The 22227-nt window shown below is 38.8% G+C and overlaps 1 protein-coding gene across 2 annotated transcripts; it reads right to left on the bottom strand.

The window, feature by feature from the left end:
- Positions 1-5039: 5039 nt before the first annotated feature.
- Positions 5040-14441, bottom strand: LOC130923401 (ATP-binding cassette sub-family G member 4-like). 2 transcript variants are annotated; one of them, XM_057849080.1, is made up of 16 exons: positions 14275-14441; positions 13654-13751; positions 11094-11275; positions 10890-11007; positions 10688-10820; positions 10565-10615; positions 10346-10491; positions 7723-7846; positions 7545-7659; positions 7331-7455; positions 7155-7253; positions 6906-7074; positions 6733-6833; positions 6510-6668; positions 6284-6402; positions 5040-6208 (listed from the first exon to the last, which is right to left on the bottom strand). In XM_057849080.1, exons 2-16 carry the CDS (start codon positions 13677-13679, stop codon positions 5983-5985), a joined length of 1893 nt encoding a protein of 630 aa, XP_057705063.1. In that variant the 5' UTR covers positions 13680-13751; positions 14275-14441; the 3' UTR covers positions 5040-5982. The 2 variants fall into 2 exon arrangements, with proteins under 2 accessions (XP_057705063.1, XP_057705064.1); XM_057849081.1 differs by having other exon boundaries at positions 11094-11265; positions 14275-14429.
- Between the last annotated feature and the right edge of the window lie 7786 nt (positions 14442-22227).

The raw sequence follows: 22227 nt of genomic DNA on the forward strand, positions 1-22227 counted from the left end.
AACAAGGCCCACCCTCTGACGGTGGCAACAAATATTATATAATTATAAGTAATACACAAATACAAGATCACAATAAACGTGTCTTTGTCAAAGCAGTTTAAAACACTATTTACTGGCCTTGGGTAAATTGCCAGACAGGATAAATATGTGCTTTAAAGTTCTTGCATTTCCATTTTAAGTATTGCAAGTACTAGTCTCCAACACAGTATTTGAACTGACAGTTTAAAATCCTTTTAGTACAAAATGGCCCACACTCTGGGGCAGCAAATATTATAATACATAATACATTATAAAAAGCTATATACTATATAAATACAAGATCACAACAAAACCTGTATTTTTTCAAAGCAGTTAAAAAACATCCAGTGGCCTTAGGTAAATAAAGGTGTAAAAATATGTACTTTACAGTTCTTGCATTTCTATTTTAGGTATTGCAACTTTTCCAACACTATTTGAATTGACAGTCTAAAGTCTCCATAAGTGCAAATAAGAATATTATAATTTAAAAATAATAATAGAATATATAAATTCAACATTACAATGAAACGTGTCTTTGTCAAAGTGGTTTAAAAAAAAAATAATAATAATAATACGTCACTGGCCATAGTTAAATAGCCAGGCAGAATAAATATGTGCATTACAGTTCTTGCATTTTCACAAGTTAAAAGCCCGCAGTTCATCGACGAGAAGGGCAGACCCAGATGGCGTCTGCAGCAGGGGCTTGTTTGAGTCCGACACAGGACAAATGGAACCACTCCATTGAACAAATGTTCTTTGTCAAATGATCCAAGAAGAGAGATGGTGACAAATCGGGATGTGTTGTCAGCAGGTTTACCTAGGAACACAACAGGTAGGTGAGTCGTAGTAGGCGAGCATTGCTACCGAGGCAGATTTACACAACGGTGTAAAAAAAGAAAAACGTATTGAAACCAAAAGTGGATAAATCGTTCAACTTACAAGAGTAGAGATGACAGGAACACACTCTCATTCCAGCAGAAATATGATCATAAGAAATGCTTTTCCGACGAACCGCTGCAATCCAGCCATCCGTCGTACCTTCGTGATCTGATATTTGGTCCTCCATGCAGGAAAACGGTGAAAAGTGAGTCCATTTTTCCTAACCCCTTTTTTTGTCGTAGGAGATGCTGTTGCACCCGGTAACGCAACAATAAGCACCCATATTTTCTTTCTAAAACACCGAAAGAGTTAGCTTAGCACTACCACACGTTACAATCCGCATTGACTCTGCCGAACCGGAAGTAAATCATATTGCCAGCATGGAGGCGCGTCCAAACAGTGACGTAGTACGTCCCATTCCCTATTCTTCTCTTCATTAGCGGTAGCTCGTAGCCAACTGCTACGCTTCCTCTCGGTCTCTTGTCTGAGACTCGTGGGTAGGGGAGGGGCTCTCTCACTCTTGAAAAAAACTTTATTAGTGAAAGCATAAATTCGTAACTTATTCAATATTTATATATGTTAATTATTTAGAAAATTACCATTTTTAATCACTCTTAATATGCAAATGACTCACTAGTTTGGTGGTTTATTTATTACTTATTTTCTCAATTTTTAATGTAATTTAATGTAATTATTTTAACTGGGGTTACACACGGCGTTGCTCTCCACCCAGTTTCATCATTTACTCATTTTTGGCCGCAAATTTACACAACTTGTTTTTACATATCACATTCACCTATTCTCCTCGTGACACATACAGGCAGAACGTACTAAAAATGGCTTAAGAAAATACTTAAATGTACTAGTAGTTATATCAAATAAGGATATTTTAAATAAGCTACGTGACTAATGTGGTCAACAGATCAACACTGCTTTAAAACTACCACAAGAAAACACACTGGTTAAAAGTATGAGAGGGAAATACACACAAAAAATATTTTTGAAGCAATGAAACGGTAATAAACTCAATAAAAACAAAAACGGTGAGTACTCGCTGCTTTTAACCGATGTGCGCATGCGTGCGGATAATTGCGCAAACGCACAGACCATTGTGTAGACTTCTCGCCGCAAGGAATTGCAGGACAGCATGATCATTGTTCATGTCTTACTTGTTTTAGTAAATAACAATTCTAGAAGTCATAGAATAGAATAGAACTTTATTGTCATTGTCAGCAAAACATTGTCAACAACGAAATTTGACTTGGCACTCCAGTATAAAAAATATGTATTGAATAAGTTCCATCATATCCCTCTTTAATCAACATTTGCAAAACAACGCAGAACAAAGCAATACACAAAAACAGAATTATAATTTAAAAGCCAGTCTAAGAAGTTTAGTACTTTTGAATGTAAGAACAGTGTCATTATAACGGCATTATTTTTTTCAGTAAAGAGTCATCCAATCACCTCGCATCTTTGCAACGCCGTTACCGTTACTGAGAATGTGAAGGGGTGCGTTTCTACAATTTGGTTGAATGAAGAGCCAGTTGTCTGATTTTGTCACAGCTGCCTGGGAATGAACTGAGCAAGATGGGGCAGGAGGGAAGGGGGTTGCTGTTGCAAACGCGATGATGATTGGCTAGGTGGCTTGTAGCGTTAGCGTAGCATTCGCGTTCTCGTCCCCCCACCCTCCCCCCGAACTTACATGCATACAAGCGTCTGCTTCACAAAATAGTTGACAAAAAATGACACATGGTTTTGTTATCATTGCAAAATAAAAGACAGTATTAAATTAAAAAAAAAACATACAGTTGAACATGTAAAATGATATAGAAATTTTAACCAGAGGCTTCAGGGTAAAAAAACATATTCTTATCAGTTTATTACTTTTAAAAAAATGCTAATTAGTCTTAACTGATTTCACTGGATAATCTATTTCTGACTGCAAAAATAGGTTTCTTTGTGAAGTTTTTTTTGTGAAAAAACTTTAGCATAAAGAACAATAAAATTGATTAAATATTCAAAACTATTATGTCTGGGGTAGGTGTAGTAACAAACAATGTATTTTCAATTCAAATTATGGGGGCCAGTTGACTCATGAAAAAAAAAAGGTCTCAACAGCAGTCCAAAACTTGTTTTGTTTTCACACATTCAAAAAATAAATGTATTTTTGTTTTCAGGTCATTTTCATAGAAAGAGCACAAATCATTAACATAAAAAAATTTAGCAAGAGAGATTATTCGTGTTCTTGTTAGGATTGGCATGGGGATCATCATCCTAAATTCTTGGCCAACTTTTTTTTTTTTAACATACAGTTCGTTGCGTCCTGCTGGGTACAATTAATTGAAAATAATGTCGTTTTCCCGCTGAGTGTGCATTATCATCACCAAGTTGCTGTTGTCCATGTAGACGCTACAATATAATGTTTTTTTAATGACCAATAAAAGTCACTTGCCCTAAACCTTTCTTGAATGATGTAGCCATTAATATTTTTTTTTTTTTTTTTTTTTTTTAAATAAAAACAACTAGAGCAAAGACAGGAGATTAAGAGGCTCACCTGCATATTGAAAAAATATATATATATTAGGGGTGTGACAATTCAAGTCACCGTTCAGTACGTACCACAGTATGGGTGTCATGGTTCGATGCGGGTTCAGTGTATTGTTACACTCTTAGATAGGGGAAATTAGAAACAAAAATTGAAAAAAGTGTGAAGTATTTATTTATTTGTTTTAATGAAAAAAATAGTTCAATTCAATCAATTAATATAAACATCTTTGATGTGAAAGATGTTAAAGACTGTATAATGTAATCATGTGTAGAACATGAACTGTAACGTCAGTTACCTTGCTGAGTATCTAATTACTCTTACAATGAGGTAATGGAGTTACTAACTTAATTACTTTTTGAGAGAAGTCATTTGTAAAATTGTCAAGTCAAATTACTTTTTTAAAGTAAGATTACCAACACTGTGTTGGAAGGTCTGAACAGGTGGGGGTGGGTTAGGGAGTGATTTCCAAAGGGAGAGGCAGCAACAGAGAAGGCTGCATGTTATTTGTGGGGGCAGTGCGAGGGTGTTTCCATTAGATGGGCGGAGGTGACTGGAGGGGATAGAGGAGGTTTGTGAGGGGCAGTTACATGGCGACTCTGCAACACCGACACACAATGACTGTATTGCGGAATGGCCTCTCCTTCATATGGTGTTGGTGAAAACGGAAGGCGAAGACACAAACCATTTAATCCGGGCTCCAAAGTGGAAGGATTCGATTGAGGGGGCTTGCTCTGTATCCATATCAATGGAAAGCTCCCGCGACGATAACATCAGCACTCGCACACATCACATTGGGGGTACGCAGCCATGCTACTAAACATTAAAAACAGCAAATATAGCAGAACGTCGGCTTTAATTGACTGTTTTTAGAATATTTTTAATTTAAATATGTTGAATGTTTCCATTTTTGTGCCTTTTGGAGAAAAAAAATGCCATTACCTGGAGTGGGCGGGTATGTTGTCTTCCGGGCTGAAGAGGTTGTTGGGGTCAAAGTGCATCATTGGCTGTCGCCTTGTAAATTTGCATTGCCCCCTAGGGCCTGGCAGGAATACTACATCATTTTCACACGGAATTGCGACATTGTTCGAATGGAGATGGAACCATATAAATGCAAAAATGAAATTTTTCGTATTCTCTGAGAGTCACCATGTAAACGCCCCCTTAGTTACTCAATGCTTTGTAGATATGTAATGGGAAGCCAGTGCGCGTTTGCGAAGCACAGGGGTTATGTGATCTTGATAGTGGGTAGGGGTGAGAAGGCATTCAGCAGGTTTGGTTATATTGTAGTTTATTAAGGAGTTTGGATGGAGAACCCAGGTTTGGTCTCAAAATTGGTAGGGACGCTATAACAGCATAACCTGCATGTACACTTTTTGCTGGGTACGCGACATTAATAAGACCAAAGAGATTGGGTACATTTCTCAAAAACAGCTGGTTCCTACATAAAAAAAAGTTAACAGTATTTTCAGAGGGAGAAAGTCATTTTTCAAAATGCTTGCCTAATATTAAGGAAATTTAGAGTGGTGCTGCTTTTAAATTTTTTTTTTTTGTTTTTTTTTTGAGGGGGGGTAATATGTGCATAGGCTGTAAATATATATATATATATATATATATATATATATATATATATATATATATATATATATATATATATTTTAATGATGTAAAAAAAAACATTTTAATTAATGAATAAATGCACAAAATGCACAGTTGAATTAATATTAACAGTACAAAATATACAGGAAGACACCTCTCTAAGCAGCTTTCTACTCGAGCTTTACAGGTTAGCAAGTTCACACAGTTTAATGTTATGCAGACTCTGATGCTGGTTGGACTTTTAGGAGCAAAATTATTAGTGGTGTGTTCCCCACCTCCACAACATTGACATCTTTTTACATTACTTACAGTGGCTGCTGCTGCTGGCTGGAAAAAAAACGTCTAATATCCCTCCTCTTCAAAGGGAACGGTGGAGGTAGCATACTGACATGCATTTCTGTCGGGATTGTGTGAATGTGGGGGTTCTAGTCATCTACCAATCAAACGTGCGTTTGAGGGAAAAAAATGGACTGGCACTACTAAATAACAAGTGAAAAGGGGTAAATGTAAGTCTGAACATAATGAAAGTAATTCACTGTATAATGGTAGGGTCAATTCTATCCTAACAATATATGGGAAGACAATCTAAATTACCTTTACAGCTGAAGTCATTGTATAATGCAAATAAGGTTGCTTAAAAGTTGGTGGGGACAATTTGAGCATCCTAAAAAGTTGGTAGTGTTATGTCCCTACGCAAACCTACGCCCTTGGGAGAACCGAAGAGAATGCTGTTGCAGTAGTCAAGTCAGGAAGTCATGCATAGAAGGTGAGGGAGGGGCGAAGACCGGGGTATGTTCTTGAAATGCTGTAAATCTTTTACTTGACAAAAACGTTGGCAGTTAACATAATACTTGCACACTCGTGGTACACTACAACCGAATTTAATTTGACCAGCAAAGGTTGCAGTAACATCCCAGTCAACGGACATTTACTCAAAATTAACGGGTCGCTCTCACTCTATAGCGCAGAACTAGATAAGTTGCCACCCTGAGGATAGTGAAGAAAACTCCTAAGATAATGAAATCAATGTAGATCTTGCCTTCGGCCACATCCAGCATTTGCAGAATGTTTTTGGGTTCTTCAAAGTTGCAAACCTTCTCCTTACATTCCAGATTTTTGCGATCCAACCCGTAGATGGAGAGGAGCACTCCCTCGAAGCCATACCTAAATAGAATTACTTCATTTCTGTAAATGCAAAACAGAAGAAAATATCCGAAGAAAATATCGAATTCAACATACCTGACATAGGAAGTGTAAGAGGTCCACCGAAGATAAAAAGGAATGCTTTGGAAACTGATGAAAAATCCCGAGAACAAGACGATGGGAATGGCTGTGATCGGCCCGGCAAAGGTGGCGACCTGCGAGGTGGTGTTATGATGCATTTGTAGGGGAGGGTGAACCACATTTTTCATCAACTCATTCGAGAGTGAGGACAGGATAGACTAGGGTACGGCAGGGTACTTACCTGCAGTGACGGAGATGCTGCCCCTATGAGCAGCCCCAGTGACTGAGCGACCAGAGCGACTGATGTAGAAAAGGAGACAAAGAACAAGAGGCGAACGGCCTCTGGAGGCTGGCTCGTCATCCAGTACACAATAGTGCAGTACATGATTGGACAGGTCATCTGGAAACGAGATTGGAAATGAGGATCGATTATCTCCATAAAGACTATCGTGAAAACTTATTACCTGAATGGGTACATCCGCACATGTTTTCGCCAGATAGTATGCATGTAGGGTGTACCAGGAGTTTAAGTGCTCCCTGATAATCACGGACATTTCCAAAGGAACTGTGGAAACAAAGCGGAACAATGGCAGTCGGTCATTTCCAATTTAAGCAGAACAGTCCAAATTTCCCTTACAGGTGAGAATGGTGGGCATCAGGGCGGCGAACACGAGGAACAACAGGGAGAAGAAAAGGTAGGCGGTGTTGTCCATGGCAAAGTTGGCATTGTTTCCGATGTCGAAGTAAAGCAGGCCGATCAGGAGTCCCATCACCATGTGGGAGGTCAACCTCCTGGAGGTCAGCATCTTCACAACACACATGAAGAAAAACTCAATTCCAAATTCCAGTTGGAATATTTTTTTTCAGCATTTGTCTTTTTATTTACCTTGTCTCTGTGTATCACTGTCAGGTTCCTTTTAAACAGGATGGAGAATTGTTTGAACATACTTGTGGCAAACTTCGGCAATTCAACGGGCGTTAGCTCCTGTGGCAACATAAGTGAGCAACATGTTGTAGAGCCACATTTATTTGACGCAAGGCACATGGTAAAGAATCGCGTACCGATTCCAAATCCGTGGCGGAACCCTGGTTGTCCTCTACGCTCTTCTCACAGCACGGGCTGCTTTGAGCGGCCTGACATAACACGGCTTGCATGTCCCCTTGCGTTCTCGTCGCCAGCTCTATGACTGCAGGTGTAAATCGGGTCAGTAACAACATGCACTAAAGTTAGTCACGTTCATTACGTAAGATTGAAACGGAAACTTGAAGCACTCACTGAAATCCGCTGGATTGTGATAGTTTGGGCAATGAAGGTTGAGGGTGGTCAGGTGAGGGATGAGGTGAGAGGCTGTGCCTCTGTATATACATTGGCCTTGGCTGAGAATGAACAGCTAGATGGGAGAGAACACTGTTTAATCTAGGCTGATCTCACTGGCGATGATATTGAAGTTTACCTTATCAAACATCTGAAAGCGGAAGCTGCTGGGCTGATGAATAGTGCAGATGATTGTCCGGCCTCCGTTAGCCAGACATTTCAGGAGAGAGATGACTTGGATGGATGTTGCACTGTCCAAACCACTGAGAATACAAATATTGTTGCATGTCATGTTGCAACTATTATTATAACTAATGTATCCATCGCTCAAGTTCTTGGTTGACTGCTTTCTTACCTTTTGATCTTCATTAGTTGGAAGCAGAGTTGTCAGTAACACGTTACTTAGTAATGCATAATCTGATTACTTTTGTTCAGTAACGAGCAATCTAATGCGTCCATTTTTCCAAACCAGTAATCTGATTAAAGTTAGTTTCCTTAGTGCCTGAGCGTTACTTTTGTTGTTGTTGCCTCATAATGTATGTAAAATGAAGAATACTGTAGTCATGTACGAAGAGCATTTGAATAGAAAATATTGCTCTTGAGTTTGGGAGTGACCTCACATCTCATGTTTTCGATGCTAACAGTGAAAGGCAGGAGAGATGCCACAAACGGCTGTATTTATTCACTGGAAACACAGCCATTACTTGACATTTCTGTTCAGTAAAGATGACAAAAATATGTCCGTGTGTTGCAAACTTTGCGCTGGCTCCAAAAGACTGTCAACCGCTAAAAACTCAAACATCCAATTCAAGGAACCCCTTGGAATTACAGCACAACGCGACAAAACTTCGAAACAGAGCCTTCAGACAGCCAGCACTTCTACAGTTTGTAACCAGCCTTCACGTACATTTTATAGTTACAGTTTGTAACCCTAGGCAGAGTTTGACTTTTGTGGGAGGGGGGAGGCAAAACATGTTGATGACTTGTATGCTGACGAGGTAGCTAGGCTATGTTGTTTTGGCCGCACTCTCAGCTCTCACCCGTTTTTTTTTTTGTCTTCAGATGAGAAAACGTGACATGTGATGTCACTCCCAAATTTGAAATGCTCTTTGTACAAGACTACAATAATCTTCATTCTACATACATTATGAGGCAATAACAAAATAGTTACGCACAGACACTAACGAAACTAACTTTAATCAGATTACTGGTTTGGAAAAATGAGCGCGTTAGATTCCTCGTTACTGAAAGAAAGTAATCAGATTACAGTAACGCGTGTGACAACACTGGTCCCAAGGGTGAGAATTGAACTCAAGGTATAGGTTTGCTGCTTTAAACCAATTCTTAAAAAAATATCTATCATTAATATTATACTATACTACTATACATAATAGTAGTATAATAATTATTCATTGCCAATCAGATTTTTCATAAAGGATGTCATTTTAAAGCTATTCTTAGTGTAGAATCTGAATTCTGGAGTATATGGGATTAACTCCAGGAATCTTTATTTATATGACAAACATGAAGTGCTTTTATTTTTGAAATGTTCACCGGAAGTACGTTCGCTAAACCATTAACCGTAAGCTTTACACTCCGCAAAAAAATCTTTTTGTCATTGCTTGTGGTGTCAGTAATCATTTTTTCCCTTTCTTTTTCTTTGTTTGCAAATGCTGTTAACTAGCGGTTTTTCATGTTTGAAGTGTCACCTTTTAACTGCAAGTTTACATTTTGGAGAAGACTGCCAATGTTTTATAGCAGGCTGAAGTAGGTTGTCTTTTTCCCCCCAATAGCCTCAATGTAGCAATGCTATGGTTTACGGTGTTTAATATAGATGTGTTTTCTTATTTTGTGTGTCTGAACTTTAATTCTACGGCGTGTGGATGATCAATAAACATCCGTGAAAGGAACTGGAGTCTCATCAACACGCTCGTGTACACAGACGCAAAAATGTATGCACGTACGCAGCGATAAAACGCAGCCATGAAAATTACGGCCCTCATTTTTATTTACTGTGCGATAAATGGAATCATTGCATATCGCGACAGGTTTAGCAACTTCAGTAAAACATGTCGTTAGTTAGTAAGATGGACTTACGATCTGCCATCTTGTAATTGTCTCCTGTCGTCTTCCAAAATTACAACTGGGTGACGGCGCTTTAGGTGTTCATTCACGGTCGACGTGTAGCCAAGCTTTGCATTAAAGAGTCAGGACACAACAGTGTACCCTCCTTTGCTTCGTTGAAATAAGTAATTGTTTTGGCCACTTTGGTGCGCTTTTTGGGGCTTTGCCCGCTTGCGTACCAAAATCGGCAAAATATTGACTTGAATCTATCTTTAAATGATGATTAAAACTTTCACATGTTGAATGTAGACCTTAACTAAATCAATAACGGGAGCAATTTCAACAACTTTAACGGTTGATTCACATTAAATGACTTCCAAACATAGCAATAGTTACTATCTAGTGATCGCAATATCTGCAATACCCCTGTGTCTACTTAAGTTTAGGGTAAAGAATTGATTGAGCTAGGGCCGTTTGTCCCAAAAACCCTTTGAACTAAACACAGTGTGACCCATGAAAAAAAACAGTTACATTGCCAAGTAACTAATTACTCTTAGATTCAGGTAACTGAGTTACTAACTCAATTACTTTTTGAGAGAAGTCATTTAAAACAATAATCAATTACTTTTTTAAAATAAAATTATCGACACTGGACAACGGCGCAAACGGTTAAAATTACGTCAAGTGTGATGTCGTACCTGATGGGCTCATCAAAGAACATGACAGGCGGATTGTTGACCAGCTCGAGACCAATCGAAAGTTTTTTCGACTGGCCACCTGAGAGATTGTTGGTGCGTGTTTTAGCACAGCTCATCAGGCCTAAAACTGTCAAGATTTTGTTCACCTGTGACACAGTAATTATGTTATCATCCCTCACAAGGTGACATGAAATCTCAAAACCTGTTGGCAGAACTTACTATCTCCTTTTTGACCTGCAATGATTCATTTAGTTTTAAGTGGGCTGCCACCTAAAAAAAAAAAAAATCGGCTTAGTGTGGAAATTATTTGATGTTGTTGTTTTTCATGTCAAATGTGCTCACCATCATAGCCTCCTCAGTTGAGAGGTGAGGCATTAAGACATCATTTTGCATGATACAGCATGATATCTTCTGGAATTCCACCAAGTCCCTCGAGTGACCGTTTACCAGGATTTGGCCTGTCATGCCAGTTTCCCTGTAATGCAGATTAATGTATTTTAACCTACTGGACTATTTTGGGCATTGTGCCCTATAGTGGATTTACCTATATCCAGCCAGGACATTTATCATTGTGGACTTGCCAGCTCCGGAAGGTCCCATGATAGCAGTGAGCTCTTTGCTGTTGAATTGTCCGGACAGATTGTTGAGGAGTGTTTTGAAACCTGATGGGAATAAATAAATAAACTTTCTCCTTAAAGATCATCAGTTTTTTGGGGGAGCACTCTTCTAAAAACGGAGACTGCTGTACCTTTCTTCTTCCAGCAGAACCCCTGCTGGACGGTCAAAGAGAGGTTGTTGAACTCCAGGTTGACAGCCACCTGGCAAGGAAGCTCGCCGAACAAGTTTGCCGGTGGGCCCACTTCTTGGGGTTCGCTTTTGCTTACATCCATTTGGATACTGCAAGCGCGCTGATTTTGCTCCTGGAATTTTCTAGAGGCGGGAGACAGCCGTTATTCACTTCACAGTGAGACGTTTGATCCGGCTAAACCTTCATGCACTATCTGTGTCATAACCCTTTTGTTATTCCATTTGAAAAGACTCCATTTTCGCACCATTTGGTGACTTGATTTGTAAATGCAGAAATTGAGCAAATGTTAATGTGCTAAAATAATTTATTGCTACTTTTTCCACATCAAATGTGAACAACGAGTAAATTCCAACATCTTAACAAAGACAGATTGTCTGACAATGTGTAATGGTATGCTTTTGGCAACAATTACTTACAAAGTAAATACTTCATTGCACAAAATGCCTTCAAAAGTAAGTCATTCTTAACAAAGAATACCATTACAGAGTGCATAAAGTATGTCAGTAACAACAGAACTTATTCGTAGAACAGAGTAAAAGCACAAACTTTTTTTTTTTTTAATTTAAAAAAAAAAATCTGGATTTTCTACATAAAGTCATAATTACCATTATCGTCCAATAATTATCAGTCACCAATATTATGCTGCATCTTTAGTATTGATTAGTAGATGTATGTGTTAAACAGCTGAAGAATATTGATTCTGTGGTATGACAAAGTATTTGAAGCTTTTGAAATTTCTCACATTTCTGCATAAAATCACCATCTCACCTTTGTCAAAATCACACAGATGAAAATACAGTGTCAGCTTTAACTAAAACCACCCAAACATTTATAGGTTTTCATATTTTAATGAGGATAGCATGCAAACAATGACAGAAGGAGGAAAAAATAAGTAAGTGAACCCTCTGGCTAAGCTCTGACCTCTTAAAGAGCAATTGAAACCAATTTTTACCAAACAATTTGTCAGTTGTGTGCCCAATCACTGATGAGTGGTTTAAAGCAGCCCTGCCCACTATAAAACACACACCTGGTAATAATTGTCTTGATGAGAAGCATTGTCTGATGTGCATCATGGCTCGGTCAAAAGAGCTGTCTGAAAACTTGTGATCAAGGATTGTTGATTTGTATAAAGCTGGGAAAGGATACAAAACCATCTCCAAAAAAGTCTGGATGTTCATCAATCAACAGTCAGAGAAGTTGTCTACAAATGGAGAGAGTTTGGCACTGTTGCTTCTCTCCCATAGAGTGGCCGTCCACCAAAGATGACGCCAAGAGTTCAGCGCAGAATACTCAAAGAGGGAAAAAAGAACCCTGGAGTGTCTGCTAAAGACTTACAGAAATCGCTGGCACAGTCAATATCTCTGTGCACACATCAACTATATGTTCAACTATGGGCATGTTCATGGGAGGAAGCCACTGCTATCTAAAAAAGTATTGTTACTCATTTAATGCTCGCAAGAAGGCACTTGGACACTCCACAGAATTTTTGGCAAAATATTTTGTGGACTGATAAAACTAAAGTTGAATTGTTTGGGAGTAACATACATCGTCATGTGTGTTGGAAAAATGGAACAGCTCACCAACATCAACACCTCATCCCCACTGTGAAGCATGGTGGAGGGAGCATCATGAGTTGGGGCTGTTTTCTATCTCAGGGCCTGGACTACTTGCAATCATTAATGGAAGAATTAATTCATCATATCAGGATGTTTTGCAGGAAAACCTGAGGCCATCTGTCAGACAGCTGAAGCTATAAAGAGGATGGATGCTGCAACAAGACAATTATCCAAAACTCAGAAGTAAATCAACTTCAGAATGGTTTCAGAAGGAGAAAATACACATTCTGGAGTGGCCAAGTCAAAGTCCAGATTTGAACCCCATTAAGATGCTGTGGCATGACCTAAGGACAACAATTCATGCGGGACATCCCAGGAATCTGACTGAACTACAGCAGTTTTGTTGCAAAGAATGGGTCAAAAATAGTCCTGATCGATGTGCCAGACTGATCTGCTGGTACAGGAAGTGTATGGTTGAAGTTATTGCTGCCAAAGGGAGGGCCACAAAATGTTAAATGTGATGGTTCACTGACATATTTTTCCCCCTTCTGTCATTGTTTGCATACTATCCTCATTAAAATATGAAACTCTATATAAATATTTGAGTGGTTTTAGTTATAGCAGACACTGTTTTTTTCATCTGTGTGATTTTGATAAAGATCAGATCACATTTCTTGGTGATTTTATGCAAACATGTGAGAAATTCCAAAAGATTCCCATACTTTTTCATACCACTGTATAAATGTAGTTACATGACAGAATGTGAATACATGGTATTAAATAATGCAAGTATAAAGGTAATTATGTGAAGGCATGACTGCTTTGAGTGATATGCATTAAAGGATACATAATGCATTTAAGTAACCAAGTAACCATAAATGTAAGATATATGTTCCGACATGTTTGGTCATTGTACTTGATACATTCATTTTTCATTTTTGTACCGGATAAGATTCACAGCTCTCAGCATCTTCCCTGAAGCAAGGTCACGAGCCGATAAGACAGCTACGGTAATCCCCCGCACCTTGTTTACACAGAGAAACTGTAACAAAAAGTAAAAGCAAGTACGCAAAAATAAATTAAAAAAAACAATACAACAGCAACAACATTAGAAACAGCTCTCTTCAATACTTCTTAAAACAATAACACTAAATATAAAAATTCTGTAAATAACAAGTTTCTGTTCAGCAGTATAGTGACACTTATTTTAGGCAATAAATTAGTATATTTAATCTTAAAAAAGTTTCAGAAATGTCAGAAATTTTCTTAATTCATGAATAGATATTGTTCAAAACATTATTTGAAAGCCATTTTTCTTGATTTAGGTGAAAAATGACCAACATTTAGATGTATGGGCTAAATAAGAACAAATTTACCTAAAGTAAGCACAATAATCTGACGCATTAACATGTTTTGAACGCTGAAACCAACGTGGAGAAAATTATTTGACTGGATTCAAGAAAAATACTCTGATTGAGTCGTTATAAATTTGCAGTGCACAGACTCAACTAATATTTGGAATTTGGATGTTTGTGAAAATGGTGCAAAAGTTAAATCATGCTTACCTCAAACAGAGGGTTTCCCCAAAAGAAAGAGGCCGAAATGTAGCAAGAAGCAACAAAATAGTACAACAAACTAAACTTCTCAAAAGGTCTGTTCTCAAAGATCCAAAAACTTTCTGTCGATGTGCTCAACCTCTGTTATCATGACTTGAGACACAATCAGCAGTGGCTCCAGCAGCCACACCTTCGTGAGTTGTGCGGCATGCTGGGAAATGTAGTGTCTGGGCTGGCGGCCATTTTGTCACAATTCCTGCCAAGGAATGTAGCCCCGCCGTGATATCACACTATTTCCGGACTCCTTGAATGTCATCTCAATGTTGGCTCTTGACCTTGTGTGTTTCTTTTCTGTTCTGAAGGCTTTGAGTCGACACACAAAGATGACAGTCTCAGGGTGCGGTAAAACATGCAACAAATAAATGAGGAACACTTTGTTTCAAATCTGACTCCAACATATTCCTAACTGGTGTGTCAGGATAAACACCGTCTTGTTATCTCAATCTCCAAGTATCTCCTAGTAAAAGTGAAACTACAGAAAAATGCAGCACTGTGCTAACACAATGTGTCCTTCAGCTTTTCAAAAAAATTGCAGTGGGTATAGAAATTGTAGCAATTTGATTTTATTTATATTATTTATTCTTTGGGGAGGGGGGCGGGGTAGGTAGTGAAAGGTTTAAACAGCTTACGTATAAGAGTAATGATATACGTAAATGTACTTACATGACGAAATGTGAATACATAACACTAAGTAGTAATTACGTGTCTTTTTTAATGTAAATGCAATTAATAACTTGAATACATGATTGCTTTGAGTGATAATACATAAAAGGCTCCACAATGCATGCATGCATGCATGCAGGCTGATAAGATAATTATTAAATGGTTATTAGATATTTGAGTTTACCAATAAAGGCTCATAATAAAGTATTGATTGCTATAATAGGATGTTCCATGATTGATTGCAGTAAGAGACCTTTTTGGAATCGATAACTATAAACATGTTTAGCTCTTGATAATACTGCCTTGTTATTCTGACCAGTTTGAACTGGCTTATGTTCCACAGGTCAAATTTAAAACATTTAAGGGATCATATTGTTGCATTATATTACCTACCAAATGCTATTGCTTCATGAAATGTATTTGATGAGATGTTGTTATTATATATTTGCTTTTATCAATTGCTGCCTGCATTGAAGAAATGCTTTTGCTTATCGCTGCCCGCAATGAACAAATGCTTTTGCTTAGTATTACTGTTCACAAAGAAAGAATGTTTTGTTTTGCCTGGTAAAGGTCAGAAGAGGCCGCTTTGCTTTGCTGAAATGTGCTGAGACATATGTATATAATTACACCTGCATGCACACTCGAGCTGAAACGAATACTCGAGCAACTCGAGTAACTCGAGTTTAAAAACTGGTCCGAGTAATTTTATTACCCTCGGGGAATCATTTAATTTTGCCAGCTCTAAGCATCACGTTTTGCAGGGACTACTTTTAATGTAGGACAACGCGCTGACGTCACGTGCGTAGAGGAAGGAGCAAAAAAAAAAAAAAAAAAAAAAAACCTTACCGCAGCCGACAGCCGCTACAAACTACTCCAACGTTGCTAAAAACTACGCCCGCATATGCTACGGTAGTAGCAAGTAGCGTCTGATGCGTCTCATAGTCATCACATCTACAGTATGTATAGCTAGATGCGAAATGACAGACTGGGCGGCGTTAATAAACAGCTGTCATCTTTAATCAGCAGACTTCTCAGCGCTAATAAATAAGATGTCGCTTGCTGTCACTCGCTCACGTAACGTTAGCCCTGCGGAGGGCTAGGTTTCTATGGAGGTATATTTGTGTCTTTATTAATCAATCAAAAAAAAAAAAGTTGCTTTAATAATAAAATTTTTTAAAAAAAGTTACTTCAATCAAAATATATATTTTCAATAAAAAAAAAGTCACTTCAAAAAAAATTATTAATTATTTAATAAAAAAATAAGTTGTTTCAAACAAACAAACAAAAAATTTCAGTAGAAAAATCACTTCAATCAAAAATAAAAGTTTTTGAATGCGAAAAAATATTTGCGACTCAGAAATTTGCATTTGAAAACTGTTATCTTTGATTGAAGCAATCCTTTTTTTGTTTGGGCCATATTATGGGTTAAGGACATTTGTGTCTAAATCATTCAATCCCAGAAAAAGTTGCTTCAATCAAAAAAACTATTTTAAATCAAAGAAAAAATCCTTTGCAAAAATAAAATTACCCTTCCCTAAAATAAATATATTTTTATTTTTTGAAAATATTTGTTTTTAATTTGAAATATATACATATATTATATTGAATTATCACTTTTTTTGGAGAGCAAAAAGTTTTGAACTCATTTTTTATTTGAAGTACTAAAAGTTTTGAACGCTCTTTTTTTTTTTTAAGTAGAAAAAGTTTTGATTGAATCATTTTGACACAAAGATCCAACTTCGCCACTACTTCCAACCTGTTTAAGTGACAGTTGATTATTAGGGTTGGGAATTTCTGGCATGAGGCCGATTCGATATGTATCTAGATACACAGGTTACGATTCGATTAAAATAAGATACATTTTTATTCGATTCGATGCGATTCGATCAGAGGTTGCGCTAGACTTTTTCGTTGTCTGTCATTTTGACTGACAGGGTCATAAAAATCCGGTCATAATCTATTTTTACCCGTCACTTAAATTTTTAAAATGATAATAATGACATTGTGGTGACCCTTTGTTTGGCATAATTCATCTTCCGTACTTGTGTGTCCATTTGGCCGAGCGCGTTACCGGCTACGACACAGTCACGTGACAGAGACACTTAAGAGCCGCGCGTGTTCTGGCTTGAATATGAAGAGAGAGTTCAGAGAGAGCAGCAGAGCTACAGTGGCTGGACACAGCAATTCGAGCTAACAAGACTCTTAACATTGCATACCGCTTCAACATATTCAATAGTATGTACTTTTCATTCATTTTAAATCAATATTCTGTCCGAACAAGCTTAACAGAGAATCCACACCGTGCCATCACACTTCAAGCAGATAAATATGTAACTTTTTCTCCGCAGTGACAAAAACAGCTGACTGTGGCCCCAGTAGGTAGGCTACATATTGAACAATGAAATTAACAGTTCACCTGCTGTGGCCTGAACGCAGTCTGACACCTTCCTCCTGGTGTGCATGGACTTCAATTGCGTGCCCGCTTGTGCAGTCCCTCTTTTTTCACCTCTTTTATCAACACCATCGTCGTTTTGGGGCTTTTTGAAGAAACTTCGGACACTCAGTTGCCTTGACATTTTTCCGAGTAAGGCCAACGACGTCATGCATCAAGAGAGACAATAGCTAATTAAATGCTCACTCTCCACCCTGTGGTCTGGGGTGTGAATTGCAACCTGTCAAAATGACAGATGGACTTTTCCGTCACCGTTTTAAAAAATCTGTCAACGACGGAAAATATTCGGTTAACGCGACCCCTGGATTCGATACAGTTTAAAAACGATACGATAGTAAACATTTGTTGTGTGTGTTCGTACAGTATTTGAAACATATAAAAAAGACCACATTTCTAATAGCAAAATTAAACAACAAAATTTCATACCAATGTTATGTTTTATTTTTTTATGAAAAAAAAATTAAGGCTTACTATATGACCGTCATTTTGTTGGATGGGATTGATAATAAAATAAAACTCCAGTGACAGACAACAAGAAAGTGCAGTAATTCAATTACTGTATTTCCTGGTGTTTTGAACACAACAGGTATGTAATTTAAGTGCAAATTTTCAACGTAAACATCTTACAAACAAAAAATATTAATTATATGCAGCAGCTCTAGAAAAAAAAAAGAATTAAACCTGCTAGTGTTATCATAAATAAATAATAAATTATGCTTTACGACTGGTATAATTGGGGGAATAAAAAAAAGGCATTTTAGACAGACACGTCAATAATCATTACTTTAACCTAATACACAGCAAAGTCATTCAATTATGCCTGTGCGTCCTCATTTTTTTATTCCTCATCACTGTCCATATCTTTTTTGAAGGGCAGATTTTTCTTGAGGAAGATCAACTAATCCACATGTTGATGTTTAAGTAGACTGTGTTTCGTGGAGACAATATGCCCCCCTTTCCACCATTGTAGAGGGTTCTTTTTCAGGATTAAAAACTCATGATCTCTGTACTGCTCCACACGTCACACAAGCTCAGTCCCGTGCGAACATATCTGGCTGCCTTCATCACTTCAAAGTCCGACTTTCGTTTTCCTGGGTGCGTTGAAAATCCATCGCTTTACGTCGCTGGCATCGGTGATCACACTGTCCATAGTTTTAGCTTGTTGCTTCGTTGCCACTACTAGTTTTGTTTTGGGCTGTGAAGAAAATGCTACGGAGCGTGTGTTACAGTGGTTTCGTTAGCTCTCGTGTTGTTATGACATGCCCGTGACGATCGGGTAATGACGGCGATTAGTAGCGGTTCTGCCGAAATGCATGGGAAGTTGAGGCAACCACGACCGTGAGTAGTGCTTGTCCATATTATATCATGCGTGCGGTCTCGATCCAAGTGCGCTGTGTGGTGAATGACACAAGCGCAGCATGTGAAGTAAAATATTAAGCAATGCATTGAGCTAGGCATTAGAAGCCGATTCTTGTGCTTGCGATAGCCGAATTCTATTTCTACTATCGGTTCATTGAATATTTAATGGCTAATTACTGTCGAATGGTAACTTTACTATCGATACATCTGTATCTCTCACCTGTAAAACCGGATATCCGGTCGTATCGGTTTATCGTTCTCAAGCTTAGTGATTATGCCAATGGCATAAAAACATGATGAAGCAAGAATAATGGCCACAAGGGTTCCCGCCAGCCATCGGACTCCGCTTGAGGAGTTCAAGCGCACTGAGGCGGATGACTTCGATGCGAGACAGGGCTTCTATGATCTGAGAGTACATCTGAGATGCAATTGTTGGCTGTTTTCAACAATGTACATCGAAAATAAAGACATTGATTGACTGAAATGGTTCAATATTAGATAAAATGTCTTGTTTTCTCATGTAAATTTATAATTACTCTTTACCTAAAACCATTTTTTTAATCCGATTACTCGATTAATTGATAGAATATTCAGTCGATTACTCGATTACCAAAATATTTGAGAGCTGCAGCCCTAATGCACACACATAGCCAAACAAAGACAAGAGGGGTCGCCAGCTTGCTTCCCCTTTTTCCCCCTTTTAGGGCAAGACTGTGCTAGGGCCATGCCAAATAAAAAGCGAGATGAATGACAGGCTAGTTAGAACGATTGCGGAAGCTGTATTTTCTAGTCCATTGTATGACTTTCCCCTCTTTCTCCTTGCAAGCTTTTCAATTAAATTGAGTGCCTTCTCTCCTTATTCTGGTAATAATAAAAATGTCCATCTAAGGATTCGTATTTGAACTTGACACGTCCGTCCGTCCGTGCGTCCGTCCGTGTGTCCATCCATCCATCCATCCATCCATCCATCCATCCATCCATCCACTGTAGACCAAAATGATGTAATTTCAATTATAATGTCCTCCAAACCATCAACGTGCCTCCTCGACCCAATCCCAACCAAAGTTTTTAAAGAGACCCTGCCTCTAACTATTGACACTATCTTAAATATAAAACATACCTCATTAGTTACTGGCTACGTGCCGCAGTCCTTTAAATATGCAGTTATTAAACCGCTCTTGAAAAAACCCACTCTTGATCCTGATATTTTGGCCAATTATAGACCTATTTCTAACTCACCATTTCTCTCCAAAGTCCTTGAAAGAGTGGTAATTAAACAGCTCTGTCAGCACCTACAGGACAATAGTTTATTTGAACACTTCCAGTCTGGCTTTCGAGCTCATCATAGCACTGAAACCGCATTAGTTAAAGTAACTAATGACTTGTTACTTGCCGCTGACGTTGAATTAGTCTCGATCCTGGTTCTGTTGGACCTGAGTGCAGCCTTTGACACAATCGACCATAATATCTTATTGCAGAGATTAGAATGTGACATAGGCATTAGAGGAGCAGCCCTCTGCTGGTTTAAATCATATTTATCTAATAGGTACCAGTTTGTCAATGTAAACCAGCAATCATCATCGTACTCTAGAGTTAGGTATGGTGTGCCGCACGGATCTGTCCTCGGGCCCATCTTGTTTACGCTGTATATGCTTCCTCCAGGTAATATCATCAGAAAACAGCATTAACTTTCATTGTTACGCTAACGACACACAACTGTATTTATCAATTAAACCTGAGCAGGTCAGGCAAGTAGAAAAACTAAGCGCCTGCGTCCGAGATATAAATACCTGGATGAGCACTAACTATCTTCTACTTAACCCTGAAAAGAGTCCTTATAACAGGCCCGAAAAGTGTTAGAGACTCTTTAGCTGCCCAGATGGTCACTCTGGACAATGTAAGTGTAGCCTCCAGCGCCACAGTTAAAAACCTAGGAGTTTTATTTGACCCTGACTTATCGTTTAAAGCACACATTAAACAAACCTGTAGAATGGCTTTCTTTCACCTGCACAACATCGCCAAAATTAGAAATATTTTATCTAAAAGCGATGCAGAAAAATTAATTCACGCGTTCGTTACATCGAGATTGGATTACTGTAACTCCCTACTTGCAGCTTGTCCTAAAAGCTCTCTAAAAGGTCTTTAGCTAGTCCAAAACGCAGACGGAAGACTTTTAACAGGAACCAATAGAAGATAGCACATCACCCCTGTGCTCCAGGCACTTCACTGGCTTCCAGTCGAGTTTAGAATTAAATTTAAAATACTCCTTCTTACATTTAAGACCATTAATGGGTTGGGGCCACCTTATCTCACCGATGCTCTGGTTCCATACCGCCCCAACAGAACACTCCGATCTCAGAATGCAGGTCTACTGGTAGTTCCCAGGGTTTATAAAAGTACTGTCGGAGCTAGAGCCTTTAGCCACCAAGCCCCTGTTTTATGGAATCAGCTTCCAGCTAGTATTAAAGAAGCCGAGACAGTCTGCACATTTAAGATTAGATTAAAAACGTTCCTATTCGACAAAGCTTATGGTTAGGCTAGTTGAAGTCGGAGTAGACTCACAGTTTAGTCTAAGCTGCACTAGAAGCTATAATGCTGGTGGCAGTACAGCTGCTGAGTTCTATCTCCTTTTTTTACTCTACCTACCACTTGTCTTACTTTATTTCTATTTTCCAATGTTAATATCTAGTTGTCTCTTCATCACTAGTCACCCGGTGTCCCCTTTCCCCCCTCCCCTCTGGGGAGGGGCTATTTTTCAGCTGCAGCCTCCTGACTGTCCGGACCCCTGGCTGGATAGACGTCCTCGCTGCTACCCCCGTCTCATCTGACTAGAGGGACCTCTTCTTGCTCCTTTACTCCACTGTATTTTTACGGACTATAACTTCGCTTGCTAATTCCCATTAGCAGTTCTGGGGTTCCTGTCTATCCGTCCTGGGAGTCGATCTCTCCTGACTGTGGTACTCCCCAAGGTTTCTCATTTTTCTCCCAATTGACTCTGGAGTTTTTGGAGTTTTTCCTTGCCGGCATGGAGGATCTTAAGGATAGGGGATACCCAGGACTTGAACTGTATCTATTCATCTTTGTTGCTAATTGTGTATCATATTGCCTCTGTAAAGCCCTTTGAGACTTCTGTTGTGATTGAGGGCTATACAAATAAATTGAATTGAATTGAATTGAATCCATCCATCCATCCATCCATCATCTGCCGCTTAATCCGGGGTCGGGTCGCGGGGGCAGCAGCTTTAGCAGGGAAGCAAAGACTTCCCTCTCCCCAGCCACTTCAAGCAGCTCCTCCAGCGGGATCTCAAGGAGTTCCCAGGCCAGCCGATGGACATGGTCTCTCCAGCGTGTCCTGGGTCGTCCCTGGGGCCTCCCGCTATGGTGGGACGTACCCGGAAAACCTCTCCAGGGAGGCGTCCAGGAGACAT

Source organism: Corythoichthys intestinalis, chromosome 10 (genome assembly GCF_030265065.1).
Source record: "Corythoichthys intestinalis isolate RoL2023-P3 chromosome 10, ASM3026506v1, whole genome shotgun sequence".
Lineage (NCBI taxonomy): Eukaryota > Metazoa > Chordata > Actinopteri > Syngnathiformes > Syngnathidae > Corythoichthys > Corythoichthys intestinalis.